Raw genomic sequence first — 20,290 nt, forward strand, 5'->3', positions numbered from 1 at the left:
CCTGAGCCATTGGGCCTGACTCAAAAGCTATCAATACGTGTAGGTTTCTGTGACCTATTCAGTCAAAATCTACCAGGTGAAGTAAGATTTGTTAATATTCATAAAGTCCTGCTTGTAATGATGAGCAAGATTTTGTACAATTGCAGTATTTAATAGAACAAATGTAACACATGTATTTTAATAAGGAGGCTTAGATTTATTATTTATGTAATATTTATTTTACCACACTGGGGAATTGAACCTTGGTTTTCGTGCATGGTAGACAATGTTCTACCGCTGAATCACATCCTTAGCTTGAATTTGTCTTTTAAGAAGATCAGGACATGCACAGCAGGATAAAATTTCAAAGGGGGTAGAAGGCTGCAAGGTGCAAAGTCAAGTGGGAGTGGGGTCAAAAGGAAGGGAAGGACAAATGTAGAGGGTGAGGGAGGAGCAGGGCTGGAAGCCGTTTCAGGGGTGCCTGCCGAAACAGGTCCTCAGGAGGAATTAGAACGAGATCAAATGGCTTCCCTTCCAGGGCCATGGCGTATGCCCGTGCATGCGTGCCTGTGAACAGTATTTTATAATCACACAAAAATGCCAAGGACTGCTAAGAAAAGGAAAAGAAGCACACTGTGACACACTAAGGCACAGACTTGTAGTGAGGACAGACTTCTTTTTAAAACTGTATTCTTATTTTCATCTCTCTGTGTGTGTGTCTGTGTCTGTGTGAATGTGTGCCACATGTATGCAGGTGCCTTCGGAGGCCAGGAGACATCAGATCCTCTTGAGCTGCTGTTGCAGGTAGCTGAGAGCTGCCCAACATGGGTGATGTCACCCACAGTTGTATCCTCTGGGAGAGCAGTAAGTGCTCTTGTAGTAGGTGCCCTTGTTGGACTATCCTTGGATCAGCAGCCCCCAAATAACAGCATGGAGACATATTATTTTATGAAAGCTTGGCCTTCGCTTAGGGTTTTTTTTCCCCCCCAACTAACTGTTATAATTTAACGAACCCATATTTTTTAATTTATGTTCTGTCACGTGTCTTGGCTTCCTCTTCTTAGTACAGCACATCTGACTTGTTCCAAGTCTGCTGGCAAAGTCTGCACGCCTAGGCTCTTCCGTTTCTTCCTCTCTCTCCGGGGAAGTCCCGCCTACCCTCTTCTGTCTAGCTATTGGCCATTCAGCTTTTTTATTCCACCAGTCACAGCAACACATTGTCACACAATGTACACATATTTTACAACCTGTTCTTAACCCGTGAGCCACCTTCCCAGCCTCATGAAGGCAGACTTGCAGTTTTAGAAATATGAGGTAGAACAGGCTTTTCTTTGTAGTTTGTGTTTGACCACCTGACAAGCAAATTTATATACTGGGTATTTAAGTGTTGGGTCAAATAAGGAAGGATAGAAAACCCACTATACTTTTAATTTCACTATCTACAAATAGTAGTCACTGTATACATTTTACAGATATGTCTCCCCTCTATGCCACCTGTTAGGGTTTGAGTGTAAAATTGTGTGTGTGTCTGTCTGTCTGTCTGTCTGTCTGTCTGTCCGTCCCTGCCATGTGTTTGAACAGTGGTTTCTTGCTCCTGGCACTGTTTTGGGAGGTGGTGGAAATGTTGCAGTAGAAGGCCTGACGTTGGGATGAGTCACCAGAGGTGGTGAGGCTTGTTGCCTCCCCCTTCTCCTTTTTTGGGGGGGAGAAAAGGTCTCACTGTGTTGCACTGGCTGGCCTTGAACTCACAGAGATCTACCTGCCTCTGCCTCTCGATGTGCTGAGATGTGAACAAGCTGTAAGTTCCTGCTGCCATTGCTCTTGCTGCCAATGAGGGAAGTACCCCAGCGGTGTGGCCCTCTCTGCCGTGACCGACTGTATCCAAACCTGAGCCCAAACACGCCTCTCCTCTCTGTAGGTCAGCAGTGATGGAGTAATGTACACATTTCATAGGTGTTTCCCTTTCCTACACCACCTAATGCCAATATTAATGTTGATGAGGTAGACGGTTTCCCTTACTGGTGGGACAGTAGTGTATAAAACAGAATGGCTCCCTGCATGGGACTGACCTCGGCACTCTGCATACATGTGACGGTTGTGCATTTTGTCTTGTGGGACTCCTAATGGGAAGAGAAGCTGTCTTTGACTCTTTGCTGACTATTGGGGCCCTCCTCACACCGAGTCACCTTTTCTGAGCCTTAATACATGGGATGGTGCTTAGTCTTACTGCAACTTGATAAGCCATGTTTTGTTGATGCTCACGGGAGACCTGTCTTTTCCTAAACAGAAATAGAGGAGAATAGATTTGGGGGTGGGAACTGGAGGGAGGGATTTGGAGGAGAGGAGGGATGATGTACCCAGGATGTAAAATAAATAACTCAATAAAGAAATTTATTTAACAAACAAACCAAAATGCACCCCAATTTGGGGACAAACTCGAGGTTATTCAGCAGTCAAGTGCTCACACTGCCCACGGGGCATTGGCTCATGGAAAAGACAGGCTGGCTACAGGAGGCACCCTCAGGGTGTAGCCAGGTTTTCTGCCCAGGCTGTCTGGAACTGGAGTTCCAGTTTTCCGGAACAGCTGTGTCAGCAGCATTATTTGGATATCAGTCTTCATTCACCCACTTGCTCATTGAATGGTTTTTCTAAGCTCATGCTAAGGCCAGGCACTGTGCCAAGTTCTGGGCCCATAGTGGCGATTGTAGGTGAGCACAGGCCCTGTCCCAGCCAAACTTCTTGAGAAACCTCCATACTGATTTCCACAATGGCTTTACCAGTTTGCACTCCCACCAGCAACGAATGAGTGTCCCCTCACTCCAACCCTCGCCTACATGAGCTGCATTTGTTTATTGATCTTGGCTAGTCAGACTGAAGTAAGATGAAATCTCAATGTCGTTTTAATTTGCATTTCCCTGACGTCCAAGGATGTTGAACATTTTTTTTTTTCCCCAGAGTGGTTCTTAGCTATTTGTGTTTCATCTTTTGAGAACTCTGTTTAGATATGGATTTATTTTTGTTTCTCAACATGTGGTTATCCAGTTTGATTAGCACTTTTGTTGAAGATGCTGTCTTTTCTACACCGTATATTTAGAAAAAAAAAAAATCAGGTGTTTGTAGGTGTATGGTGTGCTGCTATTAGTTTATGACCTAACAAATAAAACTTGCCTGAAGATCAGAGTACAAAGCTAGCTACGCTAGTTAGCACAGAGGCCGGGCAGTGATGGCACACACTTTTAATCTTAACACTCAGGAGACAGAGGCAGATGGATCTCTGTTAATTCAAGGCCATACAGAGCTACAAAAAATTGGTCAGTATGAAAGAGGAACAGAGCTCACACAAAAGTGATCTCAGCTCTTGGGATCCCAAGCCTTTAATCCCAGCACTAGAGAGGAACATAAGGCAGGAGACAGGAGCTCAGTGAGGTCTGAGGTTTGGTGGAGGCAGATGCAGTCTGGAGATACAATCTGAGGACAGGATGGCCTTTCGGTCTGAGCACTAGTAGAGGTGAGAACTCTAGTGGCTAGCTGCTTTGCTTCTCTGATCTTTAGCTTTGACCCCAATAAATGTCTCTGAGTTTTTATTATTAATAAATTAGAATTAGAATTTGTGCTATATCCTTGGTCTTTAATTTTGTTTCCTTAATCAATGTGTCTGTCTTTATGTTAATATTATGTTTTTATTACTATAGCTCTGTAGTATAGTCTGGGGTTAGCCGTAGTTTTATTATTAAGGATTGTTTTAGGTAGTCTTTTTTTGTTGTTTGTTTGTTTAAGATTAAGTTTTCGGTTCCTGTGAAGAATTGTGTTGGAATCTTGGTGGGGATTGTACTTAATCTATAGATTGCTTTGGTAAGATGGTCGATTTAATAATAATAATCCTACCAATCCGTGAACATGGGAGATCTTTTCATCTTCCGATATTTTCTTCGGTTTCTTTCTTCAGTGTTTTAAAGTTTTTCTCATATGGTCTTTTACTTTAGAGTTATCCCAGGATTTTCTCTTTTGAGGCTTTTGTGAAATGTATTGTTTCCCTGATTTCTTTCTCAGTCCATTTGTTATTTGTATATAGGAAAGCTAGTGATTTTTGTGTGTTAATTATTTTGTCTTACTACTTTGCTGAAAATGTTTATATGCTGTACGAGTTTCTGGATAGACTTTTTAGGTTCACTTTTATAAGCTATCATATCATCTGCAAATAAAGATACTTTGATGACTTCTTTATTGTTTGTAGCCCATTAATCTCTTTCAGTTGTCTTATTGCTCTAGCTAAAACTTCAAGTACTGTATTGAATGTGTATGGAGAGTGAACAACCATGTCTTGTTCCTGATTTTAATGGAATTGCTTTGAGTTTTTCTCTATTTTGGTTGTTGTTGGCTGTGGGCTTGCTGTAAATTGACTGTATTGTGTTGAATTATGCCCCTGCATCCCTGACCTCTTCAGGACTTTTTATCATGGAAGAATGTTTGATTTTTGTCAAAGGCCTTTTCTGTCTTTAATGAGATGATGGTGAGGTTTTGTCTTGTTTATGTGGTGGATTACATTGATGATTTTGTTTGCTGACCCATGACTGCATCTCTGGGATAAATCCACCTTGATGATGGTGGGTGATCTTTTTTGATGTGCTCTTGGTTGTTTTGCAAGTATTTTATTGAGAATTTTATATCTATGCTCAGGGGATATTGATCTACATTTTCCTTCCTTTTTCTCTTTTTATTGTATCTTTGTGTGGTTTTGCTATCAGGATAATAGTGACTTTGTAAAAAGCATTTGGAAGATGTTCATTCAATTTCTATTTGGTGGACTAACTTGAGGAGTATTTGCATTAGATTTTTGTGATCTGGTAGAATTTCTGTCTTAAATCTGTTTTGTCCTGGGCATTTTGTAGTTGGGAAATTTTTAATTCTGCTTCTAGTTTGCTAGGGGTCATTTATTTATTTTATTAACACTGGTAGGTGATATATATTCAGAAACTTATTTTTTTTTCTTTTAAAAGGTTTTCTGGTTTCTTTGCTGCAATATAGATTTTTAAAGTATGCCCTTATTATTTTTTGAATTTTCTTGATATCTGCTGTAATGTCCTTCTTTTTAGCTCTAGTTTTTAATCTCAGGCATAAGCTTCTGAAATGTAGGCTCCGTCCTAGGGCATCTGTCTGTGTGTGTACATTTTTCCACAAAGGATTTTATTTGCTCTAAGCAAGGGGCAGAAAATGAGCAATTCCACGGCTTTGACATTGGACCAAAAACAGTCTTAGAAATCTAGCAGGATACAGATGAAATGCTGAAACAATTTTTTTAAATGATTGTTTTGTTTTTGGAGGCAGGGTTTTACTCTGTAGTGCAGGCTGTCTTAAAATTCACTATCTTTTTTTTGCCTCAGCTTCCTGAGTACTGAGGTTGTCTTTTACACTGCAAACCTTGAGAACAAAATTTAAACAATACTTGTTTCATTTATTTATCTGTGTGTGTATGTGTGCGTGTGTGTGCTGGGAGAAGTAATGAAAACTTCTTGTTTGCCACCAAGTATGGAGTCCTTATTCTCAACACTCTGACCAGTTTTGCATCTTCCCATTGAACTGCTGCCCACTGGAAAGGAAGCTTCTCTGTCTTATATCAAGAGGAGCCCAAGTCTATGGATAAATACATAAATATTTAGAAGGCAATTCGACAGTGTGACCATTAAGGTTCTACCCTAGAATCTATGACCACCCCACCATGGGTTTTTGACCAGGGCCATTGACCAGACATGAAATTCCCTGCTGCGGAGTAGGCTTCACATCCAGTCAGAAAGTAGTTGGTTACCTTCCCAACAGTTGTGCCACTATTGCAGGAGTAGACACTCCTGCTTGGCAGGTTAGTATTGTTGCATGCACAGAGCCCAACTCTGGGTAAGACCATTGATGTCTTTTCTGCAGAAAAGCCAGCTTAATGGGAATGTTAGTGCCATTTAGAGTAAGAGCAACTGTAAGAATGGCATAAAGGTGAATTAGGGAAATAAAGGGTGGGGAGGTTGAATCCATCCTCTAGGGTAGAAGAAGCCTTTACAGCCATGGGTCTACATCGAAGGTAAGAGAGCAATAGACTTCAAGACAGACAGATGGAGGGGAGGGGATTGAAAGGATGGGGAGCCTGGAAGTCACAGGTAGGAGGCAGAGAATGTCACACCCAGTCTCTTCTGATGCCTGTGGGGGTGTGGATTTGGTAGTGCAGGTAGCAAAGGCATAGAATATTTAGGGTTTCATTTTAGAAAATTATCTTAATAACGAGGAGGAGGATGAAGTGTGTTATTTGTGTCTTGCACTTTATGGCTCCTGTGCAAAGACGACAGGCATATATGGATTGTTGCAAGCCCTCCCTCCCCAGAAAGAGTCCAGACATGAAACCATTGAAGAGAGTCCTTAACTGTGGTAAAGATGCTGAAGTGTAGCTCCTCACAGTGGATGGCTCTTGGCAGGGAGAGTGGGGAAGCAGTCAGTTTTCTTTAATGATCTTTAATGATTGACCATGCTCCAGTGGGTATGTGAGCAACACAAATTGGAATTGGTGTTTTTTGGTTATTTATTTATTTTTTTTCTTTTTTGGGAGTGTGGGATGGGGGATGGGATGCATTGTATGAAATTCCCAAATAATTAGTAAATAAAATCCCAATACTTATACTGCTGTAATTCGAATTTCCCAATGATTTGATTTTTACAGCATCTTAAGACTGTCTGACCTGAGGATTCTAGGATTCTACCACAAGTGACTTGAGATGTTTCAGCAAAGCCCCACGTCCTGAGTCCCCTCCCTCTCATCTCCCCCGGGCAGTAACCAAACGATTTACCTGCCTTTCTCCTCAAAGTGTCTTGAAATGAGACTGTACCAGAAGGCCACGGCTGTTCTCGTGCACGCGAGAGAAACAGCAGCTATCTGAGGAGGACAGGTTTATAGTAGCTAATCTGATGCCACATGACATCATGGCTGAACATCGTGGCTGAAGCCTGCTTTCTTGTGGGCTTCCCGGCGGTCCTTGTTTGGTCTGAAAGGCAGCCCTGTGATAGGGCGCCTGGTGGTAAAGGTTTAGGTTTGGACTGGAGAGAGGTGGCCCTTGGTCCTCAGTGTAGTTTTGTTCTTTATCCTATCACCAATTTTGTCCTAAGATACTGAAACTCCCCTTTTAAAAAATATTTTGCCTTTATTCCATCCAAGGACTTTATGGGCTGTTAGCTGAGTTTTATACTTTTTTCCTTTAAAAATATTTTTTATTAAAAAAATCAAAGAACATAAAATTTACCTCCTTACTGCTTATAAACATACATTTCAGTAGTGTTTAGTACAGTTACATTGCCTAGCAATATGATCTTTAGTTATTTGGCACCTCATACATGGATAGAATATGTCTTGCTCCTCTCTCTCTCTCTTATCCTGTCTTATCTTCTCCCACTCCACTAAAGCCCCCTCCTCCATACTAGTTCTGTTCCTGACTTTGGTTTTGTTGTGTGACTCATGTTTAATCAGAGCCATCTGTGTGGCTGTTGGATTTGGGATTATCCATTGGAGCCAAGTTATCAGTGGGAATACAACTAGAAGGAAGTAATTCTCTTCCAGCTCTGAATTTATCTGTAAGTTAAGCAGGGAAGGGTAGGAGCCCCACTCCAGAATTCCTCTTCTCTTTTTGCACAGTGTAATCTTTTTGTTTGTGTACTAACACTTCATACTCCTTTCAGATCAGAGAGTTTATTTATATTGAAATAAGCTAAACAAAATGGATTTTCTTCACCAAAGTGGCAGCAGTGTTTCCCATGTTATTTCTAGATAAGCCACAAAGCATTTATTTTTGTACAATTTGCCTTTAAATCAAGGCTGTAGCTTCCATCATCAGCAAAGAGGAAATGCACGAGTCAGTTGGCCGTGTGAATGGCGTGACCGGGTGGACTGAAGCAGAGCAAGATGTGTCCGAGGAAAAGATGTGTCCGCGGAAAAGCCACCAAACAAACAAGCATTCAGTTACACGGCACTTTTCTCATCTTAATCATAAATGGGGAGTTAAGATTTTTTCTAAAAAGATAATCCTACATTTAATCACCCAGTGGGCATTGATACGCCCTCTCACATGTCTTAGTCACTGTGAGAGGACATCATGACCAAGGCAACTCTTATAAAAGAAAACATTTAATTGGGGCTGCCTTACAGTTTCAGAGGCTTAGTCGATTGTCATCATGGTGAGAGCGTGGCAGCAGACAGGCATGGAGCTAGAGAATAGCCAAGAGCTATAATCCCGTCCAGAAGTAGAGAGAGAGAAACATTGGACCTCCAGTGATACACTTCCTCCAGACCTTATAATCCTTTCAAATAGTGCCACTCCTAGATGACTAGGCATTCAACTATGGTGGCCTAAGGGGGCCATTCTTATTCAAATCACCACACTACTATAATGTCTAATACCTTCCTTTCCACATTCTTAATTTTTTTTATGACTCTACCCTTTTGTGAGTTTCAGTGTACACTTCAGTAGCTCCAAGCCCTGAAACAGAGTAAACTACAATTTGAAACTGTTGTTCGACTATTAGAAATTATTAATGCATAAGTTAAGATTTTCCATCTTGCTAATTACTGTTTCAAATAAGACAGGATGGATAGGAAAAACACAGAGTCAAAATGTTACGGTTCTGTATGTGGGTGTGTATTTGCATGTGTGAGCACAGGTATGTGAAGGTCAGAGGTCAGCACCAGGTGTCTTCCCCAGCTGCTCTCCATCTTGGCTTCTGGGACAGAGTTTCTCAGTGAATCTGGAACCTGTTGATTGGCTAGGCTGGCCGGCCAGTGAGCTCCAAGGATCCTCCTGTCCCTGCCTCTCCCCAGCATAATCAGAGTCAATTAGCTCACAACTAGAGCTTTAGTTCAAAGGTAGGGGAGAGCAGAGGGGAGGGGAAGGGAGGGGAGTGGAGGAGAGGGGAGGAGAGAAGAAGAGGAGAGCCTTGTGCTCTTACAGATTCAGAAGACAGGGTCCTGGGATTCAGACATAAGGTAGACTCCCCGAAGACTCGATCAGAAAGGCAGGTGTATGTCATCGAAGATGTGTCCCCAGTGTGACCTGGGTCACAGAGCTTGGCCCCTCATCAGTGTCCTCTGTGGTTGGTGGTGACTGGGGATTCTGCCTCTGCTCTGGAGTCCCTCTCAGAGGAGCTGCCACAGTCTGAAGAAAGACCTTTTCACGACTGGTGAAATCTTCCCAATCAGACCTTCTCAAATCCAGCATGTAGAGAATCTCTCCTTGCTACCAGGTTAGCTCTTGAAGAGGGCAACAGTTCTTTGCAGCTGGATTTAAGGCTGCTTTGTTGGCTGAAGGGGAAAGCTAAGAAGAGGAAGAAGGCGGAGCAGGTGCGAGAACAAGAAGGGATGTGTGCCGTGTGGGGTTATGGGAGATGTTCTCTCTCATTCTGCTGCCTAAGGAGTGAGTCTCTTCATAATGTATAGCATCTTAACTCGGTCCTGGGAGAGCTTTTGAGATGAGCCACTTTGTACAACACATGGAAGGTGCCAAAATGTGGGCTGGTTGAGTGTGTTAGGATGGTAATGCCAATGTGTAGTCTCCGCTGTCTCTGATCTTGGTTTGCTGGCCCCGGGAGTGGGTCAGAGCTGTTCCGGGGTGGTGGTGGGGGAGGGGTCCCGACTTCAGAGGGGAGTCATGGTTTTTACCAGTTCACCATAGTGTGTTAGCCTTCCCATTGCACTCCTCATTGAATGTAACAATGGGTCTTGGAGTTGTGTTTCTCCAAAGCGCCCCCCCCCAGCTGTATTCTCGCCAGTTTTCTGCGTTTAGCTGTCCCAGGTGAAGTCTCCTGGCTTGGCTGTCCAACATGTCCAGTGGAAAGCTACTCTCCGGCCTCAAGCATTTCACTAGCCTTTGCATTTACAGCGAAAGGTGGGCTCCTCCTCATGGCTGGCAGATCCTACATCTCATCTCTTTCAGCTTGTCTTGATGCTCTCCATGTACTCCAGCTGTTTCTTGCCCCGACAGTGGCCGATGAGCACTTACCTTTTCCAGGAAGCTCTTAGAATTCATGCCTGGAAAATACTCTCCAAACTTAATAGCACAGTGAAGTCATCATCATAGCACTACTTGATGCCACTTACTGAGATTTTCTTTAGCTCAGATACTGTTCTAAGCACGCTCTAGACATCCTGTACCATGAACTTAGAAGCAATACGCTTGTGAAATTGGTCCTCTGGCCTTCTTATTTTGGATAGGAAGTGTGGCCATAAAGAAGTGGAGTGTCCTAGATTCATGCTGTTAATGTGCTGTAGAGCCTGGCTTATTAAAGTCTGTCTGACTTGAGACCCGCTCACTCGTATTTCATCACCATTAGATTGCAATGATTTCTTGGTGGACACTCTCACAGAGCACTGCAGAATGAGCCTGAAAATCGAAGTAAACATGGCCTCATTACCTTCTGAGCCAGAAACTTTTCTCAAGATTTTTCTAGCTTATTGATAATGTAGGGTGTTACTATCAAACTTGCAAATAAACCCTGGAACCAGAGGTTTCCTCTCAGCCATTCATTCAGGCCTCAGTAGCATGTGGGAAGTAATGCCCTGGGTGTTTGAGACTCCCCCTTGGCAGTTCAGTGGGACAAGTTAGAACTCTGGTTCTCTGTACTGTTTTGTGTTTGTTTGTTTTGTTGGTTTTTTGCCTTGGGAGTTCACTGTAGCATTCTTGAATTGCGTTCAGAGTAAGTAGTGTGAGCCATCCTGGACCGCTCTTGAAGACAGGACAGTCTTAGACACAGGCTCCCAAGCAGTCTGCCTCATTCTTTTTTCTCCTTGTCTTCCAATTCAAGTGGAACGCTAACTTTTTATTACATGTAATAAACTCAGGGACTTTGTATTTTAATACAGACTGTAAAATAAGTGAACTGCATCGTGGAAGTATCTGGTGGGGAAACAGAGTAAGAACACACTGTTGTTGGCACAGGTGGTCCTTGAGGTGAATCTCACTGAGATCAAGGCTTGACCTCTGCCTCCAAACACTGCCGCATTGGTGACCCAGCTTTCAGCATGTGGGCCCTGCAAGGACATTTCAGATCCAGACCTGTCTACCTTTGTATGCCCCAAATACGCCTTTTGTTGTTATTGCATGAAGGCCTTGCATGGAGGCTTCTTCAGGGAACCCTCCCTTGACCTCTTCCTCACATTCATGTCTTTTTTGTTCTGTTTTGTGACCCTCTGAGTTTAACCAGGACTGTCTGTGTGGCCTTAGGTTTGGAACTGTTCAGTGGAGCCTGCTGGATTCACCAGTGGCCACACAGCTGAAGACAGACTCTCTGTCTCCCAGAGTCTTATCAGTAGCAGACTCTACCTGCAAATTCTTTGACAACCATGTGAAATTCATGTTTACTTTCCGGCACTTCATGTACATTTTCTTGAATGTGATACAGGCAAAATGTTCTCTCTCGTAATTCGTAAGATGTTAGCCACGGTGTTTCCAATTCTAATGTGCACGGGTCATCGGCGCTGAACGGAACTTGGTTTTTAGTTTGATTTTCATCTTGGTCACTGTGCTCTGTTTTGTCCCCAGACCAGCATTAAGGAGGGGCAGCTGCTGAAGCAAACCAGCTCTTTCCAAAGGTGGAAGAAGAGATACTTCAAACTTCGAGGCCGTACACTTTATTATGCAAAGGACTCAAAGGTAACTCAACAAGACTGGTTCCAAGCGCTGTGTGTCCCAACTGGATGCAAATCTTTGATTGCACAGGCTGCATTTGTATTGGATCCTCATTATAGCTGTCCTTGTATGGATTTATTATAAATGTGGTCATCCTCCACTCCACCCCAAGGGGGAGCTATCGAGTCATGTGGGTGTCTAGTCTAGTATAGTTTGAGTCTCTTTTTTTCTTCTGATTAAAATAAGTTATAAATAACTTAGAATAAATTTAAAACTTTGGGTTTCTTCTTTTTTCCCCTTTAAATCTTTTTCTGACTAATGAAAGTGAGAGTTGTCATAGCTAGTAGGAATTTACATTCTAAGAGCAGGTAGCTACAAGATCACAGCTCAACTCATGCCCAGACCACGGTGTGCCTGAGGCTATCATGCACTACTGAGCGAAGGCTTAAGACCATACATGCTGGTTGCTTTCACAGTCCCGAGCACAAATAGTCTCTTCGTTATGGTAGCAATTAAGAGTGAAAAATCACATCATGATAAAATTGAGACTTAATTTTTATGTAGTAGTTGAATGAAATAATAACATAGTTTGGGATGGAGATCCCTATTAAAACTGATATTTTCATGCTGCCTGAAAAGAAAACATTAAGATGCCAGAGGAATAATTATTTCTATTTTTTAAAGAAATGCATGTTCCTGATGTAATCAGTAGAGTCATTAGTAGAAGCTGAAGAAAACAACCAGTCAGCAAACCTAATTCTTGGTTTGTGGAACAGTAGTAGAAGGAATAACTGGATGCAGGTTAAAGTAATAACAAAGTCAGGTAATCTTATTTTGAAAGTCTGGTGTTGACTGCTGTCCCTGGTCCGGCTCCATGGTGTCTTCACACATTCCTCTGCAGAAACATCAGCTTCTTCATTACCTTGATTTGGCTCTGTGTCCCCTTAAGATGCCCTCAAACAGTCCCGTGTATGAGATGACGGCTTTGTTTTCTGCTGAGAAAATTGTGGGTTTTTTTCCCCGGCAGTTCCTTGTGACTCTGGTCCTCCATGCCTGAGAGTCTCTCACACTGCGGTGAGCTTTGTCTATTTCATGTACATATTGTGCATCCCTTCCAGTTTGGGAGCATGTCTAGTTTAATTAAAGTAAATTAATAAAATCATAATAATAAACTTTAACACACACACACACACACACCCTCCCCCCCCCTTAATAAAACGCCCTGGTTGGGAGAGTGGAAGCTATCAGAAAGGGGAGACATGTTTCTCTGCAGCCAAGGAGATGAACAGTTCACTGGCTTGAAAGTTGAGCGATGAACAACTCCAGAAAAACTGGGAAGATGCCTTTGTTTATTCATATTCCTTTTAAAAAAAATCCCATTTTTTTCGTGGAGCTTTCACCACTGACACTTTGACTAAAATAATGTTTAAGCGCGTGAGAGAAACATGGTCATGATGGGGGATGTCCTGTGTATGCTGTGACTAGGTGTTTCTCTTATTGGTTGATGAATACAGCTGTTTTGGCCAATGGACAGGCAGAACTTAGCTAGGTAGGAACTCCGAACAAGGAGGCAGGGAGAAGGAAGATGAGAGAAAGGCACCATGTAGCTGCTGGGGAGGAAGGTCAACAGGGTATCACCTAGGTAAGCCAAAGCCATGTGGCGATACACAGAATAATATGAATGGTTAATAATTAAGAGAGAGCTATCCAGTAACAACCCTAAGCCAGACAGTGTTATTTCATAGTGGCTGTGGGGACTCCATGGGTATAGAGAAACAGGTCAGAAGGACCCAGGCTAGACAGAGAAAAGGCTCCCTTTACACAGTCATCATCTTTCTGGGCATCTTCTGGAAGACAAGGACAATAAGGTCCAGAGTATTCAGTAAGTCACGAAGATCTGGACCAGGGTGTCTTCTCAGTTTCCACTCTACAAACCTGTGGGCAACGATGCCATCGACTGCCTGCAGACTTGCCTCAAGCTTTAGAGTGTGGGAGGATGAGTGTTGTCTCCTTCAGTTTCTTCTCCCAACCATAGCAGGTAGACCCTAGAAGACACTGTTCATTTGTGTAGAAGCTGCATAGCTTCATAGGGTAGCCATGTTGAATGGATTCATTCTTCCTGAGACAAGCTTGTGGACTGCCCCTAAGTTAACATTCATTTTTGATCGTCATGGGCTAACAGTGGAAGTGTACTGAAGAGCTGGCCTCCTACATGATGTGTTTGTGTTCTTGTCCCTCAACAGTCCTTGATATTTGATGAAGTCGACCTCTCAGACGCCAGTGTCGCTGAAGCAAGCACCAAAAATGCTAACAACAGCTTCACGGTACGGCAATGTCCACTTCTCTGTTCTGGGGCTGTGGGGTGGCACTTTTTAAGCATGCGTAGATACACACTTTAGTCCTTACTGATCTCTGATAAATGTTTTACATTCTAACACCAAATATATGGGTTTAAATGTGTGTTTCAAATATGTATTTTTGAATGTGTACATTGAAATATATTTATCTCTCTCTCATACACACACACACACACACACACACACACACACACACACACACACACAGTGGCTCATACCTGTAATCCTAGCACTTGGGAGGCTGAGGCCGGAAGAATGCCGAGTATGCCAGCGCAGCCTGGGCTACACAGCAAGACTGTTTCAAATAAACAAACCAACAGGGATTGTTTTCCTTTTCACTTTGATTTTCGGTTTTTGTTTTGTGTTGTGTGATGTTTTACTCTTTTGGCTTTTTGAGAGCCCCCTACCCAGCTCCCAAATAAATCATACACCAAGGCCTATCCTTACTTATGGATGCCCAGCCTTAGGTTGGCTTATTTCTAGCCAGCTTTTCTTAAGTTATCCTGACTACCTTCTGTCTGCAGACTTTTTCCTTTTCTTCTGTATCTTTCTTTATTACTCTATGGCTGGCTGTGTGGCTGGCTGTGTGGCTGGCTGGCTGGCTGGGTGGCTGCGTGACTGGCTGGCTGGGTGGCTGCGTGGCTGCGTGGCTGGCTGCGTGGCTGGCTGGGTGGCTGCGTGGCTGGGTGGGCGGCTGGCTGTGTGGCTGGGCGGCTGGCTGGGTGGCTGGGCGGCTGCGTGGCTGGCTGCGTGGCTGGCTGCGTGGCTGGCTGGGCGGCTGCGTGGCTGGCTGCGTGGCTGGCTGGGCGGCTGCGTGGCTGGCTGCGTGGCTGCGTGGATGGCTGGGTGGGTGACCCCTGATGTCCTCCCCCCTATTCTCTTGTTGCTCCCCCTTGTTTCTCCATTCTCCTATTTATCATCTCTGCCTTCCAGCCCTGCTTATCCTTGTTCCTGCCTTGCTATTGGCCGTTCAGCCCTTTTTAAACCATACGGCGTTACAGATAGGTAAAGAATCACAGCTTCATGGAGCTAAACAAATGCAGCATAAACAAAAGTCACACACCTTAAAACAATATTCCCCATCAGTTTTGTTTGTTTGTTATAAGACAGGAGTTTTCTGTGTAGCTCTGTCTGTCCTGGAACTTGCTCTGTAGACCAGGCGGCCTTGAGTCACAGAGCCTGCCTTGGCCTCCAGAGTGTTGGGATTAAAGGCATGTGCACCACCGACTGGCTCCTTTTCATGTTTTCATTTTGCTGTTTTTAAAGCTTTTACTTCCTTTAAAACAATCCTTTATTTAATTCTATTGTTCTTATGTACTCAAAACCTTTGTTATTTATCTACAGTCTTTAAAAAAAAACAATATTTTCTCCTCTTAACTATTTTCATTTCAGTTGCTGTTCAGGCATTTGCTGTAGTTCAGGCTTTCATTTCTCCTCACTTAGGTGACTCGTCAGGGAACTTTGGAAGAGAGCGGGCCTCTTTTCTAACCAGAAGTTGCATTGTTTAAAGGGACTAGCTAGCTCACCATCTCCTGCAAGCTGCATCTCCACTCAAAAGAAAAGAAAAAAAGATCGTGTATGCTCCCTCCCAGTGCCCTGATGCTGGCCTTCCACACCCTGCAGCCCAGCATGCCGTGCCCCAGCTCTCCCGTTCTGCCCAGCTGGTTTCTTTCTACCTGTGGTTGTTGAAATCCTACCACTTCTCCCATTTCTCTGCCTCTTTCATGTACAAATCAAAATATAAATTGACTTCCTATTACATCACTGGCATTTATGATAAGTAGTAGAGAAATGCCACAAAGGAGTCGTCTATATATATCTGTGCCCGTTTGCATATGTAGATCTCCCTCCTGGTTTCCCTTAGTTCGGGGAGCTTGTGTGTTCTTCCTGTAGTGACACACTCTTTAGCTGCCCCGTGATGCTTTGCCTTTGCTAAGTTGTTGCACCTACCTGCACTTCTAGCCCTCACCCCAGGAAGTCCCTAGTGCTGACACTGGTGTCTGTGCCTTAGGTGCCCAGAGCACGGGAGGCAGCCAGGTGAGCAAACAGAGGACCATGATAGAGATGAGCTCTGGGATGGAGATGAGTGGGGAGAGGAAGCAAATGAATTCAAATTTAGTCTTATTGATTTATGGGCATGTGGGATAATTCATAGTGTAAACAGTGCTTTGCTGCTCCTTCTCCCCGGGGAGAGTTTAGTTTGAGGAGAGGAAAGCCAAGAATAGAATCCTGGGAAAATGTTAAAATGTAAGGTTTGACTAGAGGACTGACTGAAGGAGTGGATTCGCCAGGCAGTGATGTCATAAGAACCCAGCGTCAGAGACTTTCAAGATGGAAGTCGCTGAATGTCAGGTGCTGTGGAGAGGGCAGGTCCAGGAGGAACTGAGAAGGTGACTTGGATTTGTGAACTTGGGGTCTGTTCCTGAGGTCGCGGGAAACCACGTGAGTGGTTTCCAGGGAGGGGTGGCATGTATCAGGCTGCACCGTTAATTCGGAGTGAGACAACAGGCTCTGTCCTGAGGTTTGGCTGTTGGAAGCACAGATTGATAAGAGCACTGTGGTTTCCTTGTTCCTTTTCACTTTGCTTTAGAGTGTGTTTATATGAGGAACGGAAGGAGCTGTTAGATGGGGCAAGATTGCTGAGTGAGCCGATGGACGTGAGCCGCGAGCCCCGATGGAGGCAGGTGTGGGCGGCAAGCATGTGTATTTCAAGCAAATAGTTGCATTTTCTCAGTGAAACCAAAGACCAGGTTGTGTGTCTCTGAGTGGGAGCTTGGGAAGGCTTAGAATAGCTTCTGTGGAGAGCGGCAAGGAAACCATCAGGGACCTGTAAACTATGTCCACTAAAGACTGTCTTTAGTAATGTCCATGCAATCTGTGCTTATAGAATAGTCTAGAAATTAATAGAAAGCAAACAAAGAGATTGATCCAGAGCAGTGTTTATAAGGCCTTGGGGCAGAGGGGTAATGGTGATGCTGGATGCTGCTTGAAATACCGGTGCCTTATAGCTTCCGCTCCTCTGTCTGCTCAGTGCTTGAGAATAAAACAGCTGAATGCACAGATAGCCTTACTGTTTATCCGTGCAAGCTCTGTAAACATAAGACCCTTGGGGATTCCAAGGCTAAAATATTGCTTATTATTCAACCCTTGAAGTAAGGTTGGGCTTGGCTAAGACAGAAAGTACCTTGCTAGTCCTACTAGTGGGACTAGTTTCTCTGGTAATGAGCATTTTTTTTTTAAACCAAAGAGAGAGTAAATCTGAAAGAGAGTTCCAAAGTTTAGAGAGTAAGGGTTAGAATAATTTCAGGTGAAGGGGAAGTGTGGGGCTTAGAGCAGATACAGGCAAAGGAAATGGAAAAGCTTGGGTTTAGAGAGATCATGCAAGTCATTTGTGCAACTATTCGTTGTCCTCCAGCTACATGTGTTTACCCTATTGTAAACAGAACTTGCCTAGACTGTCTCTTTGCCTAGGCGAGTCTATATTTTTATCATGACCCCCCCCCCCCGAGGGCAGGGACCTGTCTCTTTGTACTGGTCAACACCCTACTCATAAGTGTTCCTTGGTCTTGATACACATGATCCCAGTGTCTGTCAGCATGAGAAGACTTGGTGCCTTGGATATGTCATCAGCCAATTGTTCTTTCTGAAATTTGTTAGACTGGAGATGTAGAGGCTAAAAGTTTAGGCCGCTTAGCATTGTGCTACATTAGAAGCTGGGTAGAACTTTCCACAGCATAAAATGGAGCAAAAGGCATGTTTTCAAGTGGTAATTGACAATCTTCCTGCTGAAATATTTAAATACCTTGCCCTCCTAAATCATCTTCACTTCTACTGACACCGCTATTTTAGCCGGTTCGTGTCAGAGGTTAATGGTGCTATGTGCTGGGACTGTGGTTGGAGACTAGGGGTGGCCAAATTCTGGTCTTCTTGAAATCCCTGAGGGTGATATATTGACAAGAAATGGTGGTACATGGACAATCTATAAATAGTTGATGGAAAAATGGAAAACTTACACTTTGCTTGAAAATGAATGTTCAACTCTGCTAAGATGGCTGATATAGAGAGTGTCCTACTGAGCAGGGTAGCTGCTTGCTGCCCTTGAAGCAGCTCAGGGTCACTTCTGCATCTGTGTCTATGAGTCCCACTGAGGCACATGGCACCAAGACAGCACTGTGGCGGGCGACTGTGGGTGTGGTTTAAGACCTGTGTATACTGTGCATAGTGTCTCCCATTCTATGATGTATTTTCATATCCCTGATACTATCTTGTGAGTTAATTAGGTTTGTGTTCATTAAGTTGTTTCTAGTGCAAATTCTGGTTCAGCCCTGTATGTGACCTTGGCCACATTAGTTAATCTCTATAAAGAGATCTGCAGCAGTGGAGTACCTGTTTCCTACGGCTCTCAATATCAAATTAATGTGATAATGTATAAAATACCTAGGCAGTGATAAGCACGTGCAGTTTAGTAGATGGAAGTTGTCCCGACTATCGTGCCCTTCATTCCCCCTTACCATTGGCAATATATGGACGATTTCTGAAAGTTCTGGAACTTTGAAGGTTGTGGAGATGAATTCCATCTTGAGGAAACATTCCATCTGCCTTTCTTTGAGAGGTATAAGGAGGACAGACCTTCATCCTATGTTAATGAGCGTGGTTGGGAAGAGCACCCAGTTTAGCATTGAGATGGCAATCACAGATGGTTAGGGTGATGCCATATACTAATGAAGAAGGGCGATTTGAACATCATCCCAGTCACAGATTCCAGAGCTGTTCAGATGAGTCTCTTTAAACTTAACGGAGATTAAGGTAAACTTCAGACAAACGCACGATCATTTTAAAGAAGCTGTATTGGCATTTAAATCTTCTGAAATAACTGGCCAGGCGTTGTGACACAGGCCTGTGATCCCAGTTGAAGGTTGAGGCAGAAGACTCTGAAGCTCAAGGCCTGCCTGGCTGTAGGACAGTTCGAGACTGATTAAACAAATGTAAAATGAAAGTGTCAGGAGGCTGTCTGTCTGGGCAAGAACTACTGCCCAGGGTATAGGAACCTGAGGGCCATCCCCAGCATTGGGCGTGGGTCCAAGGGTATAGGGGGCCTGAGAGCCATCCCCAGCATTGGGCGTGGGTGAGTGGCAAAAGATGGCAGAGGGAACATGGAATATTTGTTTGCGTACTTTCTTGTTTAACTCAGAAGGAGTGCAGAGATTCTTTGGTTAATTCTGCCATCCTTAGCATTTTTCCATAGTCACTGAGCTGTGTGTGAAGTGCCATTGTTGGTGTATGTCCACCAGGTTCCTTGCTGGGCCAAAGGCAGGCACCGTGTGAACGGAAGCTCTTATGTCCAGAGCTCTTACTGCCCAGTGTTACTTGCTCAAGCAGATATGCTGAAAGTTGTTTTGGCACCTACTTCCTCTTGATTTAGAATCACCTAGGAGATGTACCTCTCTCCGTATGAGGACATCTCCAGAGAGGTTTAACTGAGAGGGGAAACCCAATGGTAAATATGGGTGGCATCATCCCCTAGGCTGAGAGCCCAGACTGAACAAGAGAAGAAATCCTAGAGTGTTAGCATTCTCCTTTCTCCACCTCCTGGTCTGAGGAGGTGGTGGAGGCCCACCCACCTGTTCCTGTGCCCATGGAGCTGCCTGCACACTTGCTGCCTTGTTTAGCCTGCTGTGGTGGAGTTCTGTTCTCTATCTGTGACCCCAGGTAAGTCCTTTCTCCTTTCAGTTGCTTCTTGGTCATGGTGGCCAGGAAAGACCCCAGTATAACATTCGATTATGATTCTGGCAGGAGAGTTTAAAGTGTTTACATTCAAAGAGACCAGTAAGCAGAGAGAACATACCGTGGTGAGCCCAGGAATTCTGCATCTTTAACTGAGCAGCCTGGGGCCCTGGGAGTTTGTTTCTGTAGTAGTTGCTTTCTGTTTATTCTGCGTTCTCTTGGCTTCCCCTCAGTTGACAAAGTTCAGCCTGTCTTCTCTCTGAAGAAGGCTACCACATCCTTTGAACCTAAGAAAGTGTTAGTTTGCTTTCATCCAGTAATGTCTCAATATTTAATTCCTAAGGAAATGACTGAAACTTGTCTTTTCCCATGTGATCTGTGCAAAGCCCATCCTGTAAAAGATGCATATATAATCACCTGAATCCTTAGCTAAACAAGTTACCTACCCTAGTCTAGTTAATGATACTGATTTTTGTTCTAAACACTTTATACCTGGCATCTCACTTAATTTTTTTTTATACCATCCCAGTGAGACAAGATAATTGTTATTGCTGCTAGATAGGCAAGGAAACAGAGAAGCAGGTC

At 43.8% G+C, this 20,290-nt stretch overlaps 1 protein-coding gene across 4 annotated transcripts in view; it reads left to right on the forward strand.

Annotated features, from left to right (window-relative positions):
- Nucleotides 1-20,290, forward strand: part of Dgkh (diacylglycerol kinase eta) — a 153,440-nt gene that overhangs the window by 60,062 nt on the left and 73,088 nt on the right. For all 4 annotated transcript variants that reach the window (XM_051195338.1, XM_051195339.1, XM_051195341.1 and 1 more), the window contains exons 3-4: nucleotides 11,538-11,648; nucleotides 13,868-13,948. In XM_051195338.1, the coding sequence (XP_051051295.1) occupies nucleotides 11,538-11,648; nucleotides 13,868-13,948 (192 nt within the window). The remainder of the gene's footprint in view (nucleotides 1-11,537; nucleotides 11,649-13,867; nucleotides 13,949-20,290) is intronic.

This window comes from Phodopus roborovskii, unplaced genomic scaffold (genome assembly GCF_943737965.1).
Source record: "Phodopus roborovskii unplaced genomic scaffold, PHOROB, whole genome shotgun sequence".
NCBI lineage: Eukaryota > Metazoa > Chordata > Mammalia > Rodentia > Cricetidae > Phodopus > Phodopus roborovskii.